This window comes from Syngnathoides biaculeatus, chromosome 20, assembly GCF_019802595.1.
Source record: "Syngnathoides biaculeatus isolate LvHL_M chromosome 20, ASM1980259v1, whole genome shotgun sequence".
NCBI classification, from domain to species: Eukaryota; Metazoa; Chordata; class Actinopteri; order Syngnathiformes; family Syngnathidae; genus Syngnathoides; species Syngnathoides biaculeatus.
In genome coordinates, this window is record NC_084659.1 from 7,327,493 (window position 1) to 7,352,782 (window position 25,290).

Consider the following 25,290-nt stretch of genomic DNA (forward strand, 5'->3'; position numbering starts at 1 on the left):
GTGACAGTGACTACGATGCCACCCCTAGGGAATTGGTACGTTCCCCTTGGCTTCTTGTGGGAGGTCTTTGTTTACGGATGTGACTTCACTAAGGAAACAAACAACAATTCTCGTCTTCATTACACTTTATTCGACATTTCATGTACGTAATCATACGCAATTTATAACCGATTGGTCCGCTTTTGTGTGTAAAACCGGTGAAGCTTTTGGACTTGTCATTTTCGTGATTTGTACATTTAAAACTGCAGTTTAGCCACAAAAACACGACGCCCGTTCACGATTGTATAATTTCCTTTATATGTACATATTTTCACTCAACATCCTTCAAATCATCATGATTTGATCACACACACAAAAAAAAAAAAAACACAAATGTCACCAGTAGTGTATAGAAGATCTTGTACAATGAGAACGACCGCAGGCTTTCGGCAAGCAGCCTGCGGCGAGAAAAAGCAAAATGACAACTGTGCACTTTTAATTGATTTTTTTTTTTTTAATTTTAAAATCTGAGTAATGAGCTGTGCGGACCCTGGGAGGTCGGTGCAGTTTCTACCATCAGAAAGAATCGTCACTATTGCACAAGTTTCATCACCTAAGGCCTTTCAAACTCTCAAGTAAAACTGCAAGAGGCCCTCTGTGGCTTTCAATTAAAAAAAACAGATCCAGTTAGACTTCTATTATTTAAAATTTAACATCGGAATGCTACACTGCATGTGGGAAAACGGGAAATATTCAAAAAGAACCAAACGAGCTCAACGTTCATTGGTCAATTTCAAAGAAAAAAAGAGAGGCAAATAAAAGAAGAGAAGTTGAACCGTGTAAGGCACAAGAGCCTACTTTGCGCCTTGCCGGCATTAGCATGTCGCTACGAGGGACGCTCCAGCGAGTTAGACTGCATTGAAAAATGGAGAAAAAAAAATAATAATAATAATGGAAATGTCAAATGTGTGCACGGGCTCCCTACGGTACAGTAACGAGGAGGAGATTGTTGCCGTGGAGCCAGCCCGCTTCCTCCATGCTACACCTCCAGCTACCTCACAAAAGTCCTCAAATAGTCTGACATTAATAAGATAATTCAGATTCATAAAGTTACTCTCTACTCCCACGTGGACCCCTAAGAACATCAAATAGAAAAAGAGTAAGAAACCTCACAGCTTTGTAGAAGACAGCATACAAGATAGCAACACACGAGTCGTCCTTCAAATACAAATGAGGTGAGCACGATCCAAATAGACGCGGCAAAAAAATGTATCTATTTTTTTTTTTCCCCCCCGGCTTCGCATCGGATCGTTTCAGCCGAACAAGTCTTTCAGGTCGTTGTTGGCAGACGTGCTGTGCTTCAGTGCGCTTTGGTTGGCGCCGCCGGCCGTTTGGGAGAAGTTCTGCGGGCTGAAAAAAGGGTTCGCTTGCATGCCAAAAGCCGCCGCCGGAGCAGCGGGCTGGGCGTTCTGGACCGGGGAGGAGAACTGGCCGAGCCAGGGGCTGCCGGCCCCCGGCGCCATTTGGTTGAGGGAGACTTTGGGCTTGTTGGGCGTGAAGAGGTTGTCCAGCGCCGACATGTTCATCTGCCCGTGGTTCTGCGCCAGGGTGCCGAAGTTGGGGGTGCTCGCGGCGTTGGCCATGCCGCTGTAGACCGGCCGCATGCTCATGGCCGGGAAGAACCCATTGGACACCGGCGCCACCCCCGAGGAGGACGGGAAGGCGGGCCCGGCCAAGGACATGCTGTTCAGGGACGCCATGTTGGTGAGCAGGCTGCTGGTCAGATCTTTCGCCTGCAAGAAAGACGTTTTCATGTCATGTCACCATCCAAGCCGCTTATCCTCACGAGTGTTGCGGGAAAGCTGGAGCCCGTCCCAGCCAGCTTCGGGCGAAAGGCGGACTACGCCCTGAACCGGTCGCCAGTCTGTCACGGGGGGTGGCAGATATCCACGGCGTCGCTGAGCGGGAATCGATCCCACGCCGCCCGCGTCAAAGCCAGGCGCGTGTACCGCTACACCATCAGTGACTCTTCAGACATTTTTCTTCAAGGCACTGACGAATATGAAACGAAAACCACTCGCTCGAAAAGAAACGAGTTTTTGCGTTGGTTCTGACCCTAAAAATGCCCTCTCAGAATTGCTAAGTCGTACGGTCATTGGTGTCAAGGAAGTAAGTTGCACCTTTGAGTTGGCGGCGGCGGCGGCGGTGGGTTTGATGCTCTGTGGCGCCAGAGGCTGCTGACTCCTCAGTTTGGCCGCCTGCTCTTGCTCCTTAGCCAGTCGCTGTTTCTCCTCCAGAGTCAACGACATCTGAAGACGGCAGAGGGAAAAAAAAAAAATGAGATGATGGATCTTCAAGAGATCTTTCACAAAAGCGAGGACTTGTGGTCTTCTCACTCGATTCGGCTGCGGGGCTGCCGCCGAGGATCCGTTCTCCTTCCCGTTCACCCCCGTGCTGCCGAAGATGTCATCGATCTGAAATGAAATTTGACGGAAAACAAAGTTATCTGCGGCAGGAGCAATAAAATATCTTGATCTTAAGTGGGAATAAATTCACCTGTTGCGAAGACGGCGGGCCTTTGGCCTCCTCCGTGGCGGTGCCGGGGATGTTCAGACTTCTGTTAGGAGACGATTGGAAACGATCAATGAAAGGGGGGGTCTCGCTAGTTGTACAGTGATGCCTCGGTTCTCGACCACGGCTGGAGAAGTGATTTGTCCGAAAACCCAATCGCTGTTTCCCATTACAATGAATGGAAAAAGAAATAATGCGTTCCAAGCCTAAAAAGTTAGGCTTTTAAAAGCATTTTTTTTTAGCTTTTCCTGATCATAAACTGCATAGTAGAAATACATGTATAGTTTAAATCCTTTATGCAATAAAATAATTTCAGAAACATATTCATGCTTTGCTTAAAGGGGGAATCCAGTGTTTGGATTAACAATGTATCCAATAGGTCATGTAATATGTACTCAATCTTGACAATGTGATGTTAAATCCTCTCTCATTTAATAGTGTTTTGAGAAGATTTTTAATCGACAATTACGACTTTTCAGGGTCGCTGGCATTTTCGCGAGTCACATGACCTACTTGGGCGTATGTGACGTGTTACGTGCCGTCCCAAACGCTCTATCACATGGGACACCGTTATGCCCAGCGCTGATTTCTCGGATTTATCCTCATCTGATGATGAAATAGCAGTATCGGTCGATCGGGAAGACGGAGGAATACTTCCACACAGAGCGGCGTAGACGTGAGCTCGCTCGTTCCAAAACGGGGACGTTCGAGGACCGAGAGGCTTTGCTGTATATGGAAGTCACCTCTGCTGCTCCTGCATGATGTGCAGCTGCTCCAGCTTGGTTTTGTGCTCGGCCTCCATGCGGCTCAGCATCTCTCGGATGACCACCATGAACGAGTTGAACTGGAAGACAGGACGACGTTCCGTTACAAGTCAAATTTCCACTGCTAAAAAAAAAAAAAAAAAAAAAATTCATGAATATTTTCCATTAAACCCCCCCCCAAAAATACCTGATTGAGGTTGAGGTTGCCGTCGATGCTGAGCGACACCAAGTGCGGCAGGCTCTTTGTGGCCAGGTTCTCCTTGGGGATGCCCAACTTCTTGTGACTGAAGGTGCACTTGTAGATTCCTAAAGAGGCGACAGGTAAGGCGGCGCTCAAAATAATACATCCATTTCCTGAGCCGCTTATCCTCACGAGGGCCGCGGGGAGTGCCGGAGCCTATCCCGGCTGTCAACGGGCAGGAGGCGGGGTAACACCCTGAACTGGTCGCCAGACAATCGCAGGGCGAGACAAACGGCCGCACTCACAATCACACCTCGGGGCAATTTAGAGTGTCCAGTTATTGTTGCATGTTTTTGGGATGTAAGAGGAAACCGGAGGAAAACGGGATCGAACCGTGAGGCCAAGGCTTTACCAGCTGCGCCACCGTGCCGCCGCTCAAAATAATAATTCAATTGATAAATAAATGAAAAAAAAACGGGAACAGGAGAAATACTGTAGGAGCTGACCCAGGATTCCCATGAGCACGGCCGGCTCCCTGGAGGGGATCTGTTGCAGGAAGGGCAGGATCTCGTCGATGACAAACCACTTGTCCATGTACTCCAGGATCTTCCCCAGACACACCAGCGAGTTCACACGCACCTTAGCATGGCCACAAGGAGGGAAATGTCACAATGTCTCTTTGGAGAGGGGCGGCGGGGTGTCGACTCACGGCGAGCGAGGACGTCTGCAGGCAGGCGGATTTGATGCGAGGGATGAGCGAGTTCTTGATGGACGGGTAGTCGATCAGGTTGGCGAACGTCGGGATGATGTTGAGGCACAGCTCCTGGAAGACGCCGCACGACATGCAACAAGAGGAGTTCGACAGCATCTTTGACGGTCGGTGGTGAACTTCAAAATCATCCGGGCTGAACAGCTTGGAAAAATGCCTTTTTATTGTTCCTTTTTTTCTGTTATTCTCTTGAAATTCATATTTTGGCCCTCATAATAAGAATGTTTTACCCTTCCAAAATAATTATCCCGGGAATGTAACGATGCAGTTACTCTGAAAAGGTGGAGGGTAATTTTACCATTTTAATTTTAGTCTTGAAAAATATATTATATTAACCTTTGTAATACTCGGACTTCATTTTACTAAAATGTATATTTTCTCCTAGCAACATGAACATTTTAATTTGTGTAAAATTAGGACCTTTTTTCCCCATACCATTCATATTAAAAATTTTACCAAATTACAAGTGTACGTATTTACATAAATTTACATTTGCAGGAATTCTTGTATAGTTTTCCCCTCATAATATTCATCCTATCATTTCCACATAATATTAACGTTCCATTATTGTACAATTGGGACTTTCCTCATCTTAATTCTAAAACTTTACTCTTGTAAAATGCCTGCAATATTCCAAATTTATCCTTGGAAACTAAATTGTTTTTGTAACATTAAAATTTTTGTCAACATTATTTGTGTGAAAATAAACCCCCCCCCCCTCATAAAATTGTATTTATTCCCTCTAAACAACCCATAATGCAGGTTTTCTGCCAACACCAAGTAAAAATCTGACCAACATACGTATTATTTCAGAAATGTCTTTTTCCAAAGTGAATTCAAGGTTAATGTTGCATATAAATAATTTTTTTTCAACCTTGTATTTGCATCCCCCTCACCTGTTATTAAGCTAACGTTGTGTTACATAAATACATATGACAATCGCGCTTGTCCGACGGTCTCCAGCCTTCCTACCTCAGCGTTATTATGCAACGACGACTATGTAATACTCAAAAGTGGCCACCTGGATCTGGATGGAGGGGGCTTCCAGAGCTCGGTAAACCATGGGCAGAACGCTGTTCCTGATGTCCTCTGCTGGCGTTTTGGTCAAGAGCAGGTCCATTTTTTGCAGGAAGATCAGCAGAATCTGCGCGGGGGACACAGGCGGGCGTTACAAAACCATTTTCTGCTCAAGGAGGTCAAGCGCTGGCTGACCACCTACCATGTTACTAGCCTTAAGAAGCATGAGAGGGAATAGAAAGACACGTCTGAGAAACGGACAGCGTTCCATTTGTGGCTTTCCCCGGGGCCGAACGTCGACCCTACCTGGATGGGCTCCTGCTGTTGGAAGACGGGCGCGAGGTCGGGCAGGATGAGGCGGACGTACTCGTCCTTGGTGCACTCCTCGGCGATGAGCAGCACGTTGGGCAGCACGAAGGGCACCATGTCCGGGTTGACGAACTCCGAGGTGAGACACGGAAGGATGCGGTACACCACCACTCTCTAATTCAGACCGGGAACATTTAAAAAAAAAAAAAATCAATTTTTCTTCTCACTTGGGCTGAATATCGGCATTGAAATTGCTCATTTTCCTCATCCACGGTCATTCTGCCACCAGCTTCCTTAACTTCTGATTTCAAATTGAAATTTCTTGTTCAAAAGATTTCAAAATGAAAACCAAAAAAAGGACGGATGTGTACAGCCGTGCCTGAACTGACAGGTTTCATTGGTGTCATGACTAACCTCGCACCTCAAACTGTTAGTCTACATATGTTGATGCATTGTTTGCGTTCAAATGCCACTTTTTCACTATTCCAACACCAAGTAACGTAATTTCTCGAGTATAATGCGTCCCGAAGTATAACGCGCACCCCCAAAGTTGACCCAAAAAAAAAAAAAAAATCAGGAAAACCCTTCTACCGATGTACAATGCGCACCACCGATTTGCTGCAAACCATATGCTCAAAATATTGGGAATTATCTGTTTTTATATTTTGCTTGTATTGTTTTTCAAAAAAGCTGTCCGTACAACAACCATTAATAATAATCGTTGTGCATATGCTGATGTAGCCGTAATAGGGATTCTGTTCTGACAATTACAGGGACCAGGACAAGCGTGTCCTGTGGCCTGTCCCGAGATTATAACACATATTGCAATCTTAGATAACATTTTAACACTGTTTGACTTTGGAATTTTTTGCATTAAATATTTGTGCACAGTGCAGTTTATCCTCTCCATGACACATCCTTGGCCAAGACTCCAAAAGCAACATCTGGCTCATCTCCAATCTGAAAAATACCCATCGTAGTCTACCTTTGGTGACTCGGTCCAGTTCCGGTGCCTCCTGAATTCATGGACAGTGATCCTATTTTGCTCCCACAGCACGTCACCCTCTGTGCCATCCATGCCAAACATTTTTTGAATCCCAAGAGTTACGGTTCCGCGGCGCAGCCTCTTGCCCACCTGATGCCATCGCTTTCCTATGGCGTCTGGTGGCTATCGAAACAAGGTGAGCTCAAACTACGTAGAAACGAGGGTAATGGGGACATTTAAAAAAAAAAAGGCGACCATTTCAATTGTGTGCGCTCTCCCGTTTTTTGTTTTTTTAATGTCCCCATGACACTCGTATTATGTAGTTAGAGCTCACCTTGTTTTGATAGCCACCTAAAGCCATTGATGCGAGCTATCCTTGTTTCAGACTGCGGCGCAACTTCCGGGTTTGCGGCATGATCATCTGCACGAGTGATGACGCATATCTTTTAAAAGCAGCTGCACAACTAGCCGTGGTAGGCGACATTTTATGTCTTGGTTTAAGTTCAAGCAAACTCACGGGCAGTTGTTGCTGATTTTTGGTGCAGTAGCAACGAACAAGCTACGCTAACGATCGTAAAATGCAGGCTCCCCGAGGACGTCGTAGCGTTCAGGTTGGGGCGCACCGTAATAAATATAAACGTGTAACATAAGACATTGAATAACATATCTAAATGTATATATATTTTACCATGCTATGTACCTGTATACGACTATACAATGTGGTTGTATTTTTTATTTTTCATCCATACCTAAATACAATGCGCTCGACTAACTTTATTAAAATATTTTTGGAAAAATTTGCGCGTTATTTTGGAGAAATTATGGTAGATGCTATTTGTTAGCATGCGTGTATTTGTTAGTACTTTTAACAATTTAGGATGAAGCTAGCGGAAGTAGTGTGGTTGTTTTTAAAGTTATCACGTTTTTACCTTGGGGAGTTTGGGCAGAACTTTGGGGAGGCCCTTGTAGAATTGGGACTTCTGGAGATTGTCTCTCTGGAAGAGGGAGTCGAAGTACTGCAGCGTCACCGCACCCACGTCGTCGAAAAACGGAATCTGGATTATCACAAGGGGGTGTGGGGGAAAAAAAAAAAAAAAAAAAAAAATCCATCAGACACAAAAACAGATGACGTACTGATATCAAATGTCGACACCCAACCTTGGTCATCTGGTCGGCGTCGGGGCGCACGTTGGGTGTGACGCTGAGCAGCATTTTCACGTGGTCGCGTACCTCCTCTGGCAGTTTGTTCAACAGAGCCGGACTTATGTTGGTGAGCTTCAAAAAGAAAACACAAACTTCAGTTACAGCACGACAGCCAATCGTGCGTCCGGGGTCGCGTCGCCACCCCTCCGCCGGCACCTGGTCCAGCTGCCGGCTGAAGCTCTTGAAGATGTCGTGCTTGTTGACGGCGAAAACGGGCTTGCCCTCATTGAAGATGGCGTGCGCCACCACGCCCAGCGAGTACATGTCCGAGGCCGTGTCGCAGCTGACCGACAAGATGTACTCGGGGGCCAGGTACTCCGGGTTGGGCAGGCACAGCGGCGGCAGGTTGGGCTCCCACTCCTTACACGAAAATTTAGGCTGCGAGGGTGGGAGTGCGGGGTCAAACACACGTGCCGAATTGTGGGAAATTACCGTAATTTCCGGCCTACAAGCTTCGACTTTTTTCACACGCTTTCGGTTTATGCGATGATGCGGCTAATTTGTGCATTTTTCTAACGGCCGGAAGGGGGCACTCGAGCGGAAAATCTAAGAACGAGACTGGTGGAATATATGTGCCGAGGAAGTGACTTTTACCAGCCCTGTTGGCGCTGCGCTAGTGTTAGCTGCGCTAGTGTTGCTGCTGTGTTACTGGCGTGTCTCAGTGATAATTTACCAGTAAGTTTTATTTGACCGGCCCTGCTAGCATTAGCTTTAGCGCGGCGCTAGCGTTAGCACTAGCGTTAAACTCTTTCTGTGTACCGTCTTTCTTTGTAAATATCTTGTGTTTCAATGTGGGGACTTGCAGCTTATGTATGTACCAAATAGTATTTCCTTTACAAATGTACTCGGTGAGGCTTGTAACCAGGTGCGCTCCGTAGGCCGGGAATTACGTCGTAAACGTCTGCGTTCACTCACATCAGAGTCCGACGGGTTGCTGGATGAAATACTGAAGTCAAAGCCCATAATCTTCCACGATCCACTCTTATTGAGAATTACGTTCTCCGGACACAGATTCCCGTGGACCATTTTTACCCCGCTGTGCAAGAAGGACAAACCCTCCGAAATCTACATTTCCGTTAAAAAGTACAATGAAACACCTCATTGTGAATCCGATCGAGTTTTGCGTTCTTTCCGCTTACCTGAAGCAAGCCGTACTTGGTCTCCACGTCGTACAGCTTGTACTCCTTGATGTCGTTGGGCACGGGGCTGGGCAGGTTGTCCCAGTGGCCCAGCACGTTGGACAGACTGGCGAAGACCGGCTCCGTGCAGAAGGCCAGACAGTCTCTAAAAAATATATATATTTTCCAATAGAATCACTGTGGCGACAAAAATAAGCGTGAAGAAAGTCAGTCGTGGAAAAGGCACAGCAGCGTGCGGATGTCATCGTGACAGCAAAACAAGGTGGAATGGGATAACAACTCTTATGGTGTGGTAGTCACCGCGACTCCTCAAGAGGATGCTGAACGGTCAGGAGACGGGGGTGTCGCAGTCGAGTCAGCTGCTGCACCCCTCGTTTCAGGGAGTCCACAATTTGGTCCTTGTCAAACTTCTGGTACTTTTCGATCATCTTCTTATCAAAGACGAACACGGCCACCTCCTGAAGATGGGGGAAAAAAAAAACAAATCTGTGAGAAGTTCTCGCGAAAGAAATGACCAAGGAGACCATCCTCACGTCGGAAGATCGATCCTGAACTACGTGGTGCCCGTGTGGAATCCCAACCTGAAGCCATCTCACTGGGACTGCCTCCAGGTAGCTCAAAACGCTGCCGTTCGAACTGCCAAGGACTGCCACAAAATGGCTTCCATCGATCACCTTCACGCCGAGTCGAAACTTCTTCCGGTAGGCGAGCACAATGTGATGCTCACCGAACAATAGTGCGACCCCGCCGGACATCCTCATCACGAGATGACAAGAAGCGTGCCCCAGAGCATTGTGCAAAACCGTCCCCGACATCGAGCCGTCGATCGAGCGGTACATTCATCAGCCGTCGGTCGGCGCAGAGAACGGCAGGCGCGGCCTCTCGGCGAGCCATCAAACCGCCGTAGCCGACGGGATCGCCGGCTACAAACCCAACATTGTGTTGGGCGGCGACCCCCCCCTCCGGTAGCCGAATCCGAAAGACAACTCTGGCGGCCCGTGAGATCGTTCGGGCTGGCGTCACAAGCTCAACAACTACCAGCGTCGACTTGAAGACAACGTCGTCGATAAATGCCCACTGTGTGACGTCGCCCCTTGACGATACGCGTCATCTCTTCAACTATGCTCAAAAACCGACCACGCTGACGGTGGAACACCTGCGGCGCGTCCCGGCCGATGTGGCAGACTTTCTGCACCTTGATACCGAATAACGACCGTCGTACGTGGCAACAACGACAAAAACAACCAAAAGAAAAAGGACAGCACAACGCGACGCACCTGCTTGGTAGACTTCTTGGTGCCGTTGTAGATCCTCCAGCACATGCCGGGACCGCCGCTGGCTATGTGCCGGCCCACCTCGAACTCGCGGGTGACGGGGTTGCCCATGACGGCGCTGGTGACGTCGGCCGTCACTTTCGTGACCGTGCTCTTCAGCTTATTCAGCATGGACTCCATGGCGGGGCCGGACAGAGCGGCTGGAAGGAAACCTGGGGAGGTTTTAGCATCTCGTGTGAGGTGAGGTATGCACTTTTCAGATGAATCATCATTTGAAGAGATGCCACCCAACCGCATCCTGCCAAATGAGGACTTTCAAACACTTGAAAAGGAAGTTTAAAAAAAAGCAGGTTACGTAACAGGAAATCTCATAAAAGAACACAGTTGAGCAAATTATGATGAGAATGTGCAGCACCGTTTTGCTTCCATCACTTGGAAATCTAATGTAAATTCCATTTGAATGAACGTCACATTTTCAGTGTCCATCAATAAATTATGATCACATTTTCTAGTCTCAGGGTCAACAACCGAGAATCAAATCGATTTTAACACGAGTTAATTATTTCCATTTTGTAATCTTAACAGGCAACTGAGCGACAACAGCGAGTCCAACTACTACTACTTCCTTCTTTTTGATATGATATCACTTTATATAATAGTTCAATAATTTTAAATACAGATTTATTTAAAAAAAAAAAAAACAAATCCTCTCGGTAGCATTATTGAGGACGAGCTACTCGTGATTCGGACAGGTTACACCAGGTAACAATTTATCTTGCTGTGCTAAATAACGACAGCTCGCTGACCTTTGTACAATTTGATGTCAAACCAAATCAATTCAAAAGACTTCGATTAAATATTCCTGGAACGATTCACTGCGGTACTCCTGAACCGAAGCTAACTAGCAGACTTTGCGCAGTACCAAACATTGTCCTTACAATCACGAACCCCAAGCTAATATTTCGCTAAATTGCCGTAACTTACACGGATACAGTCCAAGAAAACTCCAGGTGACCCCCTTTTTAAAAGCCCACACCGCGAGGAGCGCTGTCACTGGCGTGCGGGACACACAGCCCCCATGTTTCCCCCTAAAAAGTAGCCCACTACAGAAGGAGCTAGCGCGCTAGGCTAAAACGCGTCACAATGCTACTTCCGGGTTCGATGAGCGAGTGTCCACGTCACGCGCGTGGGACGCTCACTATTTTGCAATTGACAAATTACGGCGCAGTTCAACGCGGTCACTATTTCGCAATTCAATTTTAATATTCACAAATCAAAATATATTTTGTATTAATTATACAGATAACATTAAAAATGCATTTGCTTAAAACTTCCTAGCTGATGGTCATCAGCAATTGAATGAATAATGAAAATATTCCATCACAACACATTAAATATTACAAGCGCCATTTGATAATTTGAATAAAGTGCATTCAAAAATGTTTCCAGTGTACAGGCCCAATTGATTTTTGAAAATGTAATTACATGATGCGAGTCCATCCAGCCTTATTTCATTATTTTCCGACACATCAACTTAATTTAAATACGTTATTAAAAGCCACAGCAGTGGTAATAATCCCTCTGGCATTTGATAATCATCCAGCGATAAACACAACAAATCTAACAATTACAAAGCATCAACTGCCATCAAGCCAAATCCACTGTCGTCGCGTTCAGATGTTGCTACGGAGATGCCGGAGGAAGACCACCGGGTGGTGCTTCTCAAACCGCTTGAGGCGCCTCCTCTTCTCCCTGCCGCTCGCGGGCGACGAGGCCACGTGCAGGAGGAGGCGCGCGAGGCTCTCGTGCGTGGCGCGGTCGCGCCGCTTGCGGTACTCCTGCGCCGTCACCTGCTCGCAGAAGGCGATCGCTGCAGCGAGGGAACCAAATGCAGGCGTCAATGATCGGGCCAAATGAAGTGTCCCGTTGCGAGAAAGTCTTACTGGCCACGGAGTCAGCGTCTTTGCCCTCCCGCATGCTCCTCAGTGTCCTGTGCACAGCTTCGGTGAGGGATGTCGGAGTCTAAAAGTATGACAAATCACTTTTAGACGTAACTTTTGTGGCCATATGTAATGCACAAGAACTACAGGTACCTTAAAGAGGTCCGTGTGGTTGTCCACGAGAAACAGGACCAAGGTCTCGCTCTGCGCTCTCGTCAGTTGACCGTTGTGGACGACGGCCTTTTGGAAAGCGCGGCAGACCACGGTGCGGTTGTCCACCTGGAAGGAAAACGCACCCGTGAGTGCCGGGATGGCGCCGCCGTGTTTATTTTGCGGCGGACGTTACTTGTCTTTGGAGGCGGCAGGCGCGAGGGCAGGCCGCCGCCGCCATGAAGGCCAAGAGGCGGCGAAGCTCGTCCCGCGTGCTCGACTGGAGCAGGTGAAGGCAGAGCTGAGAGGCCCGGATGGCGCGCTGCACCCTCGCTTGCTCTGCAAGGAATATCATATTTTAGGAGTATATTTATCATCTGGGGCTGAACATCCGTTTCATGGTGTGGGGAAAAAAAAGGTCAAAGAGAGGCACTGGAACATTTCCGCATTCAACCATATTACAAAATAGGATCCAGAAAAAACATTTTAAATCTTATTTTGACATTTTATTTATTTCAAAACACATTTCCTTTTAAAAATATAAAATACAAAACTTGTGATTTCTTTTGAATTTTGTTTTATTAAAAAAATAAGTTCAGTAAAACAAAATAAATACAATAATGAACAAAAACAAAAAATACTTTTAAGAATCCTTAGGTCTTTTCAAAAAGTATGATATGAATCTAAGTCAGGGGTCATCAACACGGTGCCCGCCCGTGGACCATAAAGGGCGCCCGCGAGGTATGTTCTAAAAACATCATCAATATATCACAAATTGTTACTATTATTTGTGCATTAAATTCTGAATCTGACTTGCTTACGTGGATTAATATTTTAAAATACCTGTAATGTCATTTACCACAATAAATTCCAACAAAAATATTTTATGTACACGTAATGAACCGAGTCCGAAATTTGCCGCAAACAGGTCACGTAGCTTTTCATACGATCGGCGCTCACGTAGTAGCCCTCAGCCTCAAAAAGGTTGCTTAGCCCTGACGTAAGTTATTAGTTATAATAAATAATATCACAGTACTAAAAAACAAAAACAACAAAATGAGTAAAGTCATTTTCAGAAAAAAGGCAAAGTCAGAAGAAGACAATTATGTCCTGTAATATAATGATCACGTTTCAGTCACTGGTGTCGGCGTTTGTGTTTACCCAGCATCTCGACGATGCCGACGAGGACGTCCTGGTAGCGCCCCGAGAGCAGCGGCGCCGTCTCCCCCCCGTCGTAGTGCTTGGCGATAGCGTCGAAGAGAAGTCGCTTCGCTCGCTCCGGTGTCCCGTCGCCGCCCTCCCGCCGGAGGTGCTCGCCGGCCGCCGCGATCAGCTGGTCGGGGAGGAACTCCAGGCAGTCGGCCGCCGCTGAAAGCCACCCGTCCCACCTGTGGACGTGGAATCAGTAAAACTAAAAAAGATGGAGAAGGAACACGAGAGGAACTCACTTGGGAAGGTTGAGGGCGTCCGGCAGATCCCTCTCCAGGCACGTGTTTGGAATCACCAGGTCCTGCAGTGGAGCCCTCCGAGCCCCAGCGTGGACCCCGGCAGGAGACGCCAGGATGCCATCCAGCACGGGCAGCTCCATCGTCTGCAGCAGCTGCAGCAGCGCCTTCCGCCTCCACACCTCCTCTACCGCTGCGGGGGGGAGGGGGAGGGGGAGACGGCGGAGTCGCTCGGTTGACTTCACGGGAACAAGGCGGCTCTCTCGGGGACTGACCTGTCTGAGGCAGGGAGGGGGACGCGGTCGAAGGCGGGGACGGCCGCAGGTTGATGGACCTCAGGAGCGTCTCCACCTTCTTGTCAGGCCCCGCGGCGAGAGGATTGGCGATTGTGTGCACGTCATTCAACCTGCATAAAAAAAAAAAAAAACTACTTTGCGCTATTCAGAACTCACTAGTGGACTTCCCGGAGTATTTGTGGTCCACTGTTCACAGTGGGTGTCAATTACTCGCGATCTTTTGGTCTCTATCCTGGGTGAATTGCGAAAGATTACTGTCAGGCAGACTAAAAATCTTCTGTAACCTGGAATGCTTGTTCCTCTTCATCTTCATCTTTATCTCCTCGTGAGTGTCGCTGTCGCACTCCTGCTCCTTGCACTCCAAGAAGCGGTACAGGCTCCCGCCGCCGTCCTCGAACGTCGTCTCCTTGTCCCGGCGAAAGAGTTTCCCCCCGACTGGTTCGAACACCCTGGCCTCCATCAGGGCCTGGCAGAGCCGGGCGGCCGTGAGGCGCGACAACTCGCCTCCGCCGCCGCCGAAGGCTGCGTTCTGCATCAGGTAGCTCAGCACGGCGTCCACCGCGTCCGCGCCCGAGAAGCTGTTGGCGTGCACGCGCAGGTGCCTGCGGCGGCGACGCACCTCCACCTGGGCGCGCAGGGCGCGGATGATGTTGTGCCACAGCTGGGTGGCTCCGAAAGGACCAGCTACACCTGCTAGACAGATACAGAATACAGAGGTATAGGTGTAAATATGGATAGTAAATGCATTGCAACATAACATGTGTATCAGTAATAATCTACAGTAAAGGATTAATGCACAATGTCAAGGAAAATTTTTATAGGAAGGAAATATTTATATGGTTTCAAGATGGAGGTAACAATAAAAGACAAGTCGTAATTTTTCAATCATCTGACCTTGACAAAACCAGTGGCCTGTTACTGTATATTGCTTTGTACTTCCAGGCCACCATAGGTTTGTGGCTGAATCAATTTTTACAACATACGAAGCTGGATTTATTTTTTTACTTCGACAAAAGGGTTCGGTTGTTTTTTCTTTCTGGACAACAACCAAATGCTAATGCGCCATATTGTTTTGACACTTCGTTCGTCGACAAAAACAAATTAACCGAGGCTGAAGTAAATCTCACAAGTATCCATCTTTGAAAACATGCCAAGCTCACCGCGGCAGTGCAAATTGTCGCGAAAACTTCGCGTCTGGCTGTTAAGTCGTCGAAATCGCGGCGTCAAATCAACCGCCATCCTTGTTGAAAATGTGACGTCACTACCCTTTTTCTTCTTCTCGGGAGTCGACGCGTGGAAAGCACAACGCTGCCGCTCTCAGGCGTCACTGCGTACTACACCATGTTCAATTTAGAATACGGTCATACCGCTACTGTCAAACGTCTCCAGTAAATGAAAAATAAAAAATAAAAAAATCAGGTTACGAAAAGCCTCCCCGGAACAAAAAAAAAAATGTCTCTAGTTAAAAGTAAATTAAGGATACCAAAGGAAACAAACCGGGGCTGGATTCCACCAAACGTAAACATCCTGTACATTATCTTGGTTTGAAAGTGGCCCGATGGACCTGCTCTCCCATTGCCTATGGCAGTAGCATCGTCCTTGCATCAATTGGCAAGGAGGGACGTCAATCGTTATCCATGATTAGCTTCCTGTATCCTCCTCACCGAATCTACTGGCACGACTAAGTACAACTTCTTTGTGAATTTATTTATCTTCAGATATATGAGCTTGCAACACAGACTGAACTACTCTCAAGCTTCCCAAAAAATGTGCAAAACCTGAAAAAAAATGAAACAAGGTATGTAAAAACATCTCCATCTTGCATTATATTACATTAGAAATGTCTCTTTTTTTTTTTCTTTTTCCTATGTTGTTCCTTGTTCTCTGTTCCGAATGTTGTACCAGGGCAGCGACGACTGCCGGAGAAAAATTCCTTGTGTGTTTTTACACACTTGACCGTGAAAGCTGAATCTTCTTTTGGCTTGTCCCTTTCGGGGTCGCCACAGCGTGTCATCTCAGATCTGATTCTCAAAAAAACTTACCGACATTAATATTCACTCAGTGGATTTTGACACATTTCCGTCATCGGCGCTTAAGAACAATGACCGTTGTTATATTTGTCCTCTGTCAACTCTGATGGAGAACGGGATGGAGGTCAGTCTAGAACACTGGTCTTGAAAATCTGTGCCAAGAATAAAGATCGCCCCAGAGATCATCTTTCCGGCGGAAGTAGCAAACGTAGGCCTGAAAATCGAGGTGAACGGAGATGGTGATGAGTATGGGACGGAAGGTAGCCAGAAGTTCGACAGAGAGGGAAAAACTGGCCATGGGGCTGGCGTGCATGACCCTACAAAAAGATTGGGCTCTGGTAGAGCAGGAGCTCACCATCCTGGTCCGGGACCAAGTCCTGATGAAGCGCGAGGGGCTAATGATAGCATGGGAGAAAGATTTTTTTTTTTTTGCCGGAAAGACGGAAAGCCGCGTTGGCTGGGGAACCTATCGCCTGCCGAGAGGCCACCAAGGACCACGGCTCAAAGGACAGGACTGACTGGTTCCTGGACTTGTTTGGAAAAACTCATATCTGGAACTTTATGAAGCCAAACTGGCATGCTGTGATGTTGTTAAGTTAAAAGTTTAAACAATAATCAATCATAATAATAAAAAAGCTGTTTTTTTTGGAAGAGGTCTTCAGAGCAACTTTATTCACTCGTGGTTATTCCATACAGAGCACACAGTAGCAACCTGTTGGCATTGTTCTTCGCCACAATCCTTCTCCCGAAATCATGAACAATAGTCTTGAGCATAAGATATTGTGCACAGTCAATCACCTTTTCACTCCCCCCCCCCCCTCCAAACCTTCACCCTATATAAATTTTTATATTACAGTACAGACTTTACAACAAATGCTTGTTTAAAATGCGTCTTTTATTGCATTAGATACTCAATATATCACCTTCCATTGAGCTCCGGCCTTCAATAAGTTTACATTTCCAAGAGATTTATTTAATATTTATATTTCATCTTTACAAAACAAACATCTTTAAACAAAAAACGGTCCTGTTGTGAGCAAGCGCCAGACAGAAACATTCAGTTGAGGGGTGACGTTTAAGTCCAAAAGGAAGTTGTGGAATAGTTCCGCTTCTGTTATTGTTGGTTAGCGTGTGTGTACGTGTGTCACTCACATCTCACGCGTTTATGGAATCGTGGATATCCACGCAGAGTGGTAGCTCTCCGCAAAATAGTGTATCTCAGCAGCGCGTGGAAGGCCGCCGAAGGACGATTGTCCACACGCCCCCGTGCACGTATGTGGTCGATAGCTACAGGGATGCGTGGTGGCGGTCGCTGCGTTTCGGGGTGTGTGGGTGCGTGTTTTAGATGAGGTCGCCGACCGGGATGCGGGGCAGGCAGATGTACGCCTGCGGGGTTCGGCTTAGGTTGACGGGGTTGCCGTCCAGGCGGATGTCCTCCAGCGCGTTGCGGATGTAGTTGAAGTCGTGCAGGTTGCAGAAGGTGTCCTCGTGCATTGTCTGGATGTTGTTGCGCTGTGGAAGGATTGAGAGGATGAGTGGGTATGTTCTTTGGAGGCGGATTTCAACTGGCAAACTCCTGCAAGAATCTCTGGAAGGACCACTGCAATTCTGCATTTTAGCAACAACGAGCAATAATTAGAGTCAACAATAGCCAAGAACTTGTAACTTTCCTAGTGAGATACGATTCCACTTATCCAGTGCAGGGTCACCGAGAGCTTGAGCCTGCCAAAGCTGATTTCCAGCAAAGGTCCGACTGACTACACCATAGACTGGTCACTGGGAAGAACTGAACAGAACTGAAATGGTGCTTACAAGGAATTGAGCTTGGTCAAGCATTACTCTATCAATAACTCAATTTACCACAAGTATCAGTTTTCCCAATATAGTTCATTCTTAGAGCCTGATAAGCAAGGTGATCCACAGTTCTCTGTTTTTTTCACTACAGTTTTTTGCATGACCAACTGAGCTATCATGTTGTTATCTGTTTCCTGAATGCGCTAAAGATACACCCCGCTGAACTTCAGTGGTGACTCAAATGTCTGTAGTGTGAGCCGCAAGCTGAATAACGTGTGCTACAGTGTTTACTAAAGCTATGATACCGCTCCTCGGACTAGAGAACTAGTGGGCTCGGCACTGACGGAATGATGGTGCTCAGTAGGCTTCTTATATACAGTGGGGGAGGGCCATCTCCTGCCAGAAAGCCTGAGTGCGTACATGGACTTGGTATTAGCGGTTCCCAAAAAAATCCAAACAACTAAAATGGTGAAAAAGAGTTCAACAATTCAGGACTAACTTGTTCTCACACTCTGGACATGTTTTCAGCACTTATCATCAAACATATTTAATGTACAATATTTTGAAACAAGTCTGGAAGATCACTTGACAGAGTCTTTCAGAATCTGGGTTTTCCCACTGCAGTCCTTTCTACCAATTGAACTGCCGAAGGCCTGAAAACAGCCAGAGAATCGAAGACCAGGGTCCTTCAAAACACGAGGCTTCCAAGAACCTACCTGTAAATGTAAGGATCGAAGACTGTCTGGCAGAGGCACAGGGACGTAGTCAATTTCGTTGTCCGTCAGGTACAGGTACAGCAGGCCAGTCATGTCCTGGATTCCATAAGAATTGTTTGAAGGTTGAGTTGCAAAGGACTAATCGATGCTATTCTTTCTCAGATTGATAAACACACCTTGAAGGCTTCTTTGAGAATACCCTTGGAATCAATGTTATTGTGGCTGGCGTCGATTAGGGTCATGGTCTCCGGCAGGGCGGGCATCTGTGAAAGGTGATTTTCTCTAATGACCAGCTCCTCAAGCTCCGGCAGACCCAAAAATGCCGTGCTGTCGATGGACGAGATGGCATTGGCCGTCAAGTCGATCCTCTTCAGCTTGTCTGGAAAGTAATGAGAGACCATGATCTCAGCTCTTTGGATCAGCGGATCAGGCCAACACTGGATATGGAACATACTCATGGAGGCAAAGTCAGACTTGTTGATCTTGGTGATCCTGTTGTAGCGGGCATAGAAGTGAGTGGTGTCTTTTGGCAGAGGCGGTACGCTGTCCAGCTTCAAGTCATCACAGTAGACCGAACCACCAAGACACGTACACAGCAAGCAAGTGGGCATACCTGAAGGCCACAAGAAAAGCAATCATGGGGAAGCAAGGGAACATAATAGTAAGAGCCAGAAAGCACGTTGTATAATAGCTATGTGACCGTGGTTTGCCGTCGAATACATGTGGAACTCGGTTTCCTTATTTTGTGCGCCATTCTTTGCTCACCTTTCGTATCAACCTCAGGTTCTTCGGGTTCCTTGGGCTCTGGTAGGCCAGAGCCCAGTGTCGTTTCTACACCACCAGTACCCTCCTGAGGGGTCTCTTGTGTTGGAAGCAGCCCCTCCTCTTGTTAGAGACAAGATTAGGCGTTGAGGAAACAGGTTAGAAGAGCATGGACGTGAACCACAAGTCTGGCAATCAGTGGGAAACAGTTTGCCGCAGTAGTTAGCAGTGTTACCAAGAATGTTTCTGTTGCATTTAACAATCGTTAAATGGAAATCACTTTTGAGTGTTAGTAAGCAGAGATACTCCACCGGCACCACCATTAACAAATCAAAATGCCCTTTGTCATATGTCTTGAATCTAGTTTAGATACTGACCTTTATCAGTGTCAGGAATCAGAATTATATCAGGCTCCTCGGGTTCTCCAGAGGCAGAGACACCAGAAGTTCCGGAGACCTCTACGTCTCCAGACACTCCAAGATCCCCCGAGGTTCCTGAAACTCCCGAGAAATCCCCAGAAGTACCCGATGCCTCTTGTGGGATAGTTGTAGGAATGAGAGACATTTCCACCTCTTGTTTGGGCCAAGGTGATGTTGTTAAGAGAAACATTAGGAGGATGAGATGTGGGAGGGAGATTCGACCAAATCGTTTGCTCACATTTAAGAATAAAGAGCAGATTAGGGTGACAGTGGTTACAAGTAACACAGTGACAAGTCTTAAAAGTACTAACCTCCAGGTAATAACGTTATCCCTGATTCCCCAGACTCATCGGTGTCTCCAGAAACCCCAGAGCCTCCGGAGGCACCTGAGGTCAGGAGCTCTCCCGAGAACCCAGAACCAAACTGGTCCCCAGACCCTCCGGAGCCGAGAGGGAGTTCAGTGGCAATACCAAATCCCCCAGATCCTAATTCGATGAGAACTCCAGAACCTCCGGAGCCAAAGTCCCCAGAGGTTCCAGAAGCTGTCGATCCCATGGTATCCCCAGATATCAAGAGATCTCCGGATCCTGAAATATCTCCCGATATCAAGAGATCCCCTGGCGCAGAAATATCCCCAGATATCAGGAAATCCCCTGATTCTTGGATATCCCCAGAAATCAGAAGTTCCCCAGATCCGGGGACCTCCTCAGATCCAGAGAGATCCCCTGATACCAAGAAATCTACATCCCCTGACATCAAGAATTCCCCTGATCCTCCAGAGCTGCTCTGGATCTCCTGAGAAGCCCCGGAGATGAAGACAATATCACCGGAACCCCCAGAGGCACCCGAGACCAGCGAGTCCCCTGAGCCTCCTGACCCAGAAACCCCAGAGGCACCTGAGGCACCAGACCCCACCGAGCCCCCAAAATCCCCGGAGACATGAAGGATGTCAATGGGCGTCAGACGCAGCTCCACCTCTTGTTAGAGACAAGATTAGGTATTAAAAGACAGACAACAAACAGGACACATTTAACCAATGACAGCTAGTTAAATGGAACACATGCACAAAGAAAAGATGGTGACAACTCAAATATATTAGTTGTTGCTGTCGAAGGGCAATGCTGCTTGCACAACTCCGAGACCCTCCAATCACCTCGAATTTCAAGTGACTTCCCGTTTGTGATGGGCTTGAGCTGTTTCAGACCTTTCTGTGTGTCCGGGCCCATGAGAACGCCGGACCCCCCCGAGCCCTGATGGATGAGCTGGGGCTTGAGGGGCAATTCCTCCTCCTCTTCCTCCAGTGAGGCCTCAGGCATTGGGTAGTTGTAGTCGGGTGGGGCCAGGGTGCCAATCTCTATCTGAGGAGAAGACAATAGCCCCGAGTCTTGAATGTCAAGCACTGTAATCAAATTCGCCTTGTTTAAGATCATAACTGGGGATACATAAAAAAAAAAAAAAAAAACATTTTTCCCATCGTATCCTATTAGAGAATCGGTGGAAGCGGCACACTACAATTGGCTGTTGGGTCAGGATCCAACAACGGATAGCAGCAGAGATTCCGTCTACCCTCCACGCTCTAAATCCACCACCGTTCTCATCAATATTCACCTCAATACTTACGGTTTCCCACCACTAGTCACTGAAATAAGCACTAAATAATATGATACTGATCTGAAATCTACTGTTTTTTTTTTTTTTGTTTTTTTTTTTGTGGATAGAATCTTAAATTAACAGTATTATTCAGCACAACCCTGCAGTTCAAGCCTCCTCCAGCTGGTGGCAATGAACCCTCACGCACCACACAGCACAGGTAATACCTGAGACTTCCTTAAACATGCAGTTAAAGGCCCAGTCTATGGTCCTTGTGGAACCAAGACACACACGGTAACTAACTGCATGAATTCATATTTTGCAAAAACATTGTAGCGCGATATCATAGCAAATTTATAGCAAAACAACAGAGTGACGTTCCGTAGGAACTCCGAGAAGGTCTTCCCCCAACCAAGCTAATAAGTCATTAGGAGGAGCAATTAAGAGATGTCCCAATGTTTTACAGTTTTGGCAGAATGACAGTGCGGGATGCAACAAGGCAGCCCTTTGAAAGAGCTAACCCCGACCCCCCGCCCCCATCCCTTCACCCACCGCCCTTTCCCCAAAACAAACATATTCATCCGTGGGGGAAGAAGAGGCCAAAAGCTGGCAAGCAGACGCGCAGCAAAAACAGCTAACGCTCAATGTAAGCGTGGAGTCAAAGCCCGACAGTATGTCCCTGCCCCGCGACGTAGTATAATAGTCACTGGGCGCATTCAGCCAGGGAGACGCTACACCGCTTTTAAAACTACTTAATATCGCGCCCGTGCGGTGTCCTGCTCCGTCAGAATATTTGTGGCTGGGCATAGCAGATAAAGTATCTGAGTTTTTTTTTTTTTTTCAAAATAAAGTTGGCATGGGTGTACCAACAGGACCGACACAAAGCCAATATTCCTGCTTTGTCTTAACTTCACTCAAGTGCAAGGCGTACGGTTGCACGTTACAAAAGCGATACGGCACGATACGACCCGCCCCCGTTAATATTTTCTCGCTTTTCCAAGCGTACCCTGCAGAAAACCCGAATGCAGGGTTCAAATTGTATAATTGTAGGCCATGAAAAAAAAACAAACAAAAACGGAGGTTTGCTCCAGTTACATCACCGATGAGCTTCTGCTGCCCCTCGGGAAGATAAATTGCAAAAACATACACACGCTCGAAGCTTGGAAGCGGAAAGTCGAGCCTCAGCATTCCAGAGGCATGGCGCTCATCCTCGTGCTTCATTATTCCCTTGACAGCTGATGCACATGGACAAAATCTGCTGAAAAACACGTCGAAACCCACTTGAAGACGGGACAGATACTGGAAAATTACATGTGCAACGTAGCGTGTTTTCTCTTGGAGCAAAAAGCATTTTTAATCATTTTTGGGGAGTGGAAGGGGGATCTCCGAACAGGTTTTAGGATTTTCCGAAATATCATATTTCTGGATGTGTAGCTTCTTCGGGGAAGCTATTTTATTTTTGGGCTGTCGTTACAGTCGGCTATCACATTTTGTAGTCAGTCCATTCCCATATTAGTCCACAAGAAGGAGTTTTCTTCCTCTTTTTGATCCAATGGTCTCGCGGTCTTTGGGTTTTGCTGCCTACTGCATTGCTTCGGTGAGAAATGGGGGTATTAAAAGCCACTTTTAAACTTGTTGACATCGCATGAAGTCTCCAGGCTTAACGTCTCGCCGCGTTTGACTTCTCACTTGCCTCGAATCTTGTCTTCCCGCAGCCGACGTGCACTATGATAGATGAAGCATATGCCTCGCAGGCTTGCCACATCAGACGGCTGGAGCTGAGCTAAACCAGTTGTGGAATCCCGTTTTTTGGTGGGAAAAAACTCAAGATGAGCAGGAAAAAAAAAATCACCCTTCATTGTTGCTTATTGCCAAGGCCAATCGCGGTCTTGAATTCATTCATTTAGAGTCGCAGTCAATCTGCCGAGTTGGAGATGCTTCCAGACTTTGGAAGGAGTCTCGTCCCGCTGACCTGCTCCCAAAAAAGACTCAACCGCACCGTCAATGTTATTTGTTGCGTTTTTGCAGCTCGGTGAACAAGAATTCTCGATTCTGCCGTACCGACGGTACCGGAGGGGGGGGGGGGGGGGCGCTTTGGGCTCACCTCGGGATCCTCGATGGTCGGCCCGTCCTCGTAGTCGTACTCCTGGTTTTCCGAGTTGACGTCTTCCACGTCGTAGTTGCCGTCGTCGTACGAGTCCAGGTCGGCTTGCCGGGAAAACCGGGGGTTGGCCGCCGCCGCTTTGAGGATGAGCAGTCCCAGCACCAGTCGCACGAGCGTCTTCATCGTTGGCCTTTGGGACGCAGAGAAAAGTGTACGTGTAGTTAGCGCGGCTTGAAATGTATTATTATTATTAATTTCGCGAGCCACTCTCAAATCTCTTTGGAAGTATTAATATATAATAGTGGTTCTGGGGGACTCCAGTCAAACGACTTGACTCAAGTTGCCAGTTTTATGACTTGCTTGCCCAAGGCTTAAGAAAGACTTCATTTGACTTTAGACCTGGTACTCAAGAGTCTTGACTTTGACTTAAGCTACCTGACTTGACAAGTATTCCAGTTTAGAGTTGGGAATCTCCATTTTAATTCAGACAACTTGTATACCTGCCAACACAGTCTGCGTTGTTGCGCACTTGCTCGCGTGACGTTAACCCGAACCCGCTAGTGTGTTACAATTCAGGAACCGGGACCGACCAGATCAGCCCAATCCGAGGGGCTTCTGTTTTATGCGTGTGTGTGTGTAGGGCCAACTTTTACGTGAACTTGTCGAAGGGGTGAGCCAAGTCGGAGCCAATTAAATTTTAGGGAGCAAATACCATTGACAGAGGGGGGGGGGAACTGTATCCATTTTTCAGTTAATATTAGGTTTGGCATGGAATCCACTGTGGAGCACAATTTTTGCTCCTATTTACTTTGGAAATCCTCGGTTCTTGCTTGTGTCCCACTTCGATCTAAGGCGAGGCATTTGCGACTATCCGGATTCTAGCATATGATAACAAGCTCCTAATGAGTTTGCGTCGACCGTAGGATTGGGATTTATTGGTGTGACAGGTGCAGCCAAGTCTCGGCGTGCTCAAGGTAAAAAAAAAAAAAAAAAAAAAAAAGGAAGATCCGAGAGTCCTCCAGGCCGGAGTAGAGAAATGGAGAGCAAGGGAGGATGAAAACCAAAAGAAGAAGAAGAAAGAGAGAGAGAGAGAGAGAGAGAGAGAAACGTGGACAAGATGTTGGCCCTCAGGGTTAGACGGAGAGATCGTCAAGGGGAGAAATGAGAAGGGAGGAGGGGTCCGGTTCAAGGCTCGCTCGACCCCTTGGCCCTTCACAGAGGGCCTTTATGAGGGCCTGGTCACTGCCTGTCTCAGCACTCAAACTCCAAATTCCACCGAGGTTTGTGGACAGGATGGCAGTCAGCTTTTGGGACTGCGAGGAAACGCACACACATACAACCACATAACACACACTTGGAAAGGTCTCACAGATGCACACTGTCTCAGGGAGAGAGAGAGAGAGAGAGAGACGCCTCAAATCGTCTTCATGCATCACAAGACGTAAGAATATGAATTCATTGCACGATTAGATTGGATACAGAAGTGTGCTTTTATTGTGGCCATGATAAATGCTTGCTTAGCCCGGCGTCGGACATTCCTGAAACCCCGTTTTCCAAGATCGCAGAGCGCAGAACGTCGATAAGACAGAAGTGTGCTGAATGCGTTCATCCAAATCAACACCCCGAAGTCCAAAGAAAGTCAACCGCGTTCAGATCATCCTCACGTGCCTGTCAGGGTGGGCAGAATTACGTGATGCCAAATATGGCTTCGCTTCAGTGACACGTTAGCAAGGCGAAGTTCGTTTCCCGCGCGTCAACATGGCAGAATCCATTGAAAGTCAACCGGAATGAACCCAATTCAAAAGATCCTCAAACATCCCAAAAAAAAACAACCAAAACAAAAGACAAACCCC

At 47.3% G+C, this 25,290-nt stretch overlaps 3 protein-coding genes across 3 annotated transcripts; all 3 read right to left on the reverse strand.

Annotated features, from left to right (window-relative positions):
* Window positions 1–661: 661 nt before the first annotated feature.
* On the reverse strand, window positions 662–11,329 carry scyl2 (SCY1 like pseudokinase 2). Its single transcript, XM_061807009.1, has 18 exons — window positions 11,176–11,329; window positions 10,195–10,403; window positions 9,218–9,375; window positions 8,918–9,062; window positions 8,694–8,843; window positions 7,935–8,156; window positions 7,734–7,850; window positions 7,505–7,630; window positions 5,588–5,764; window positions 5,286–5,408; window positions 4,205–4,318; window positions 4,002–4,134; window positions 3,502–3,620; window positions 3,294–3,394; window positions 2,536–2,596; window positions 2,376–2,453; window positions 2,160–2,288; window positions 662–1,772 (listed from the first exon to the last, which is right to left on the reverse strand). The coding sequence occupies exons 2-18, from the start codon at window positions 10,369–10,371 to the stop codon at window positions 1,293–1,295; spliced, it is 2,610 nt and encodes an 869-aa protein (XP_061662993.1). The 5' UTR covers window positions 10,372–10,403; window positions 11,176–11,329; the 3' UTR covers window positions 662–1,292.
* Window positions 11,330–11,431: 102 nt separating this feature from the next.
* depdc4 (DEP domain containing 4) lies at window positions 11,432–15,779 on the reverse strand. The gene is made up of 9 exons (XM_061807022.1): window positions 15,183–15,779; window positions 14,307–14,712; window positions 14,002–14,132; window positions 13,730–13,919; window positions 13,443–13,669; window positions 12,478–12,620; window positions 12,285–12,410; window positions 12,135–12,213; window positions 11,432–12,061 (listed from the first exon to the last, which is right to left on the reverse strand). The coding sequence occupies exons 1-9, from the start codon at window positions 15,259–15,261 to the stop codon at window positions 11,865–11,867; spliced, it is 1,578 nt and encodes a 525-aa protein (XP_061663006.1). The 5' UTR covers window positions 15,262–15,779; the 3' UTR covers window positions 11,432–11,864.
* Window positions 15,780–17,212: 1,433 nt separating this feature from the next.
* epyc (epiphycan) lies at window positions 17,213–23,620 on the reverse strand. Its single transcript, XM_061807958.1, has 10 exons — window positions 23,438–23,620; window positions 20,948–21,101; window positions 20,621–20,720; window positions 20,055–20,527; window positions 19,702–19,896; window positions 19,328–19,447; window positions 19,017–19,175; window positions 18,739–18,941; window positions 18,563–18,658; window positions 17,213–17,564 (listed from the first exon to the last, which is right to left on the reverse strand). Exons 1-10 carry the CDS (start codon window positions 23,618–23,620, stop codon window positions 17,394–17,396), a joined length of 1,854 nt encoding a protein of 617 aa, XP_061663942.1. The 3' UTR covers window positions 17,213–17,393.
* Window positions 23,621–25,290: the final 1,670 nt, after the last annotated feature.

What these genes read in the sequence shown, in the direction of transcription:
- epyc (XM_061807958.1), bottom strand. Translation starts at nt 23,620, where the DNA reads ATGAAGACGCTCGTGCGACTGGTGCTGGGACTGCTCATCCTCAAAGCG. An exon ending in CGACCATCGAGGATCCCGAG is followed by an intron (nt 21,102 to 23,437) that starts GTGAGCCCAAAG and finishes TCTTCTCCTCAG; the next exon opens with ATAGAGATTGGCACCCTGGC. An exon ending in ACCTGAGGTTGATACGAAAG is followed by an intron (nt 19,176 to 19,327) that starts GTGAGCAAAGAA and finishes TGTGGCCTTCAG; the next exon opens with GTATGCCCACTTGCTTGCTG.
- depdc4 (XM_061807022.1), bottom strand. Translation starts at nt 15,261, where the DNA reads ATGGCGGTTGATTTGACGCCGCGATTTCGACGACTTAACAGCCAGACG. An exon ending in CGGCATCGTCGAGATGCTGG is followed by an intron (nt 12,621 to 13,442) that starts GTAAACACAAAC and finishes TATTCCTTGCAG; the next exon opens with AGCAAGCGAGGGTGCAGCGC. An exon ending in ACCACACGGACCTCTTTAAG is followed by an intron (nt 12,214 to 12,284) that starts GTACCTGTAGTT and finishes TCATACTTTTAG; the next exon opens with ACTCCGACATCCCTCACCGA.
- scyl2 (XM_061807009.1), bottom strand. Translation starts at nt 10,371, where the DNA reads ATGGAGTCCATGCTGAATAAGCTGAAGAGCACGGTCACGAAAGTGACG. An exon ending in GCCCGCCGTCTTCGCAACAG is followed by an intron (nt 2,454 to 2,535) that starts GTGAATTTATTC and finishes ATTTCATTTCAG; the next exon opens with ATCGATGACATCTTCGGCAG. An exon ending in CCGCCGCCGCCAACTCAAAG is followed by an intron (nt 1,773 to 2,159) that starts GTGCAACTTACT and finishes TCTTTCTTGCAG; the next exon opens with GCGAAAGATCTGACCAGCAG.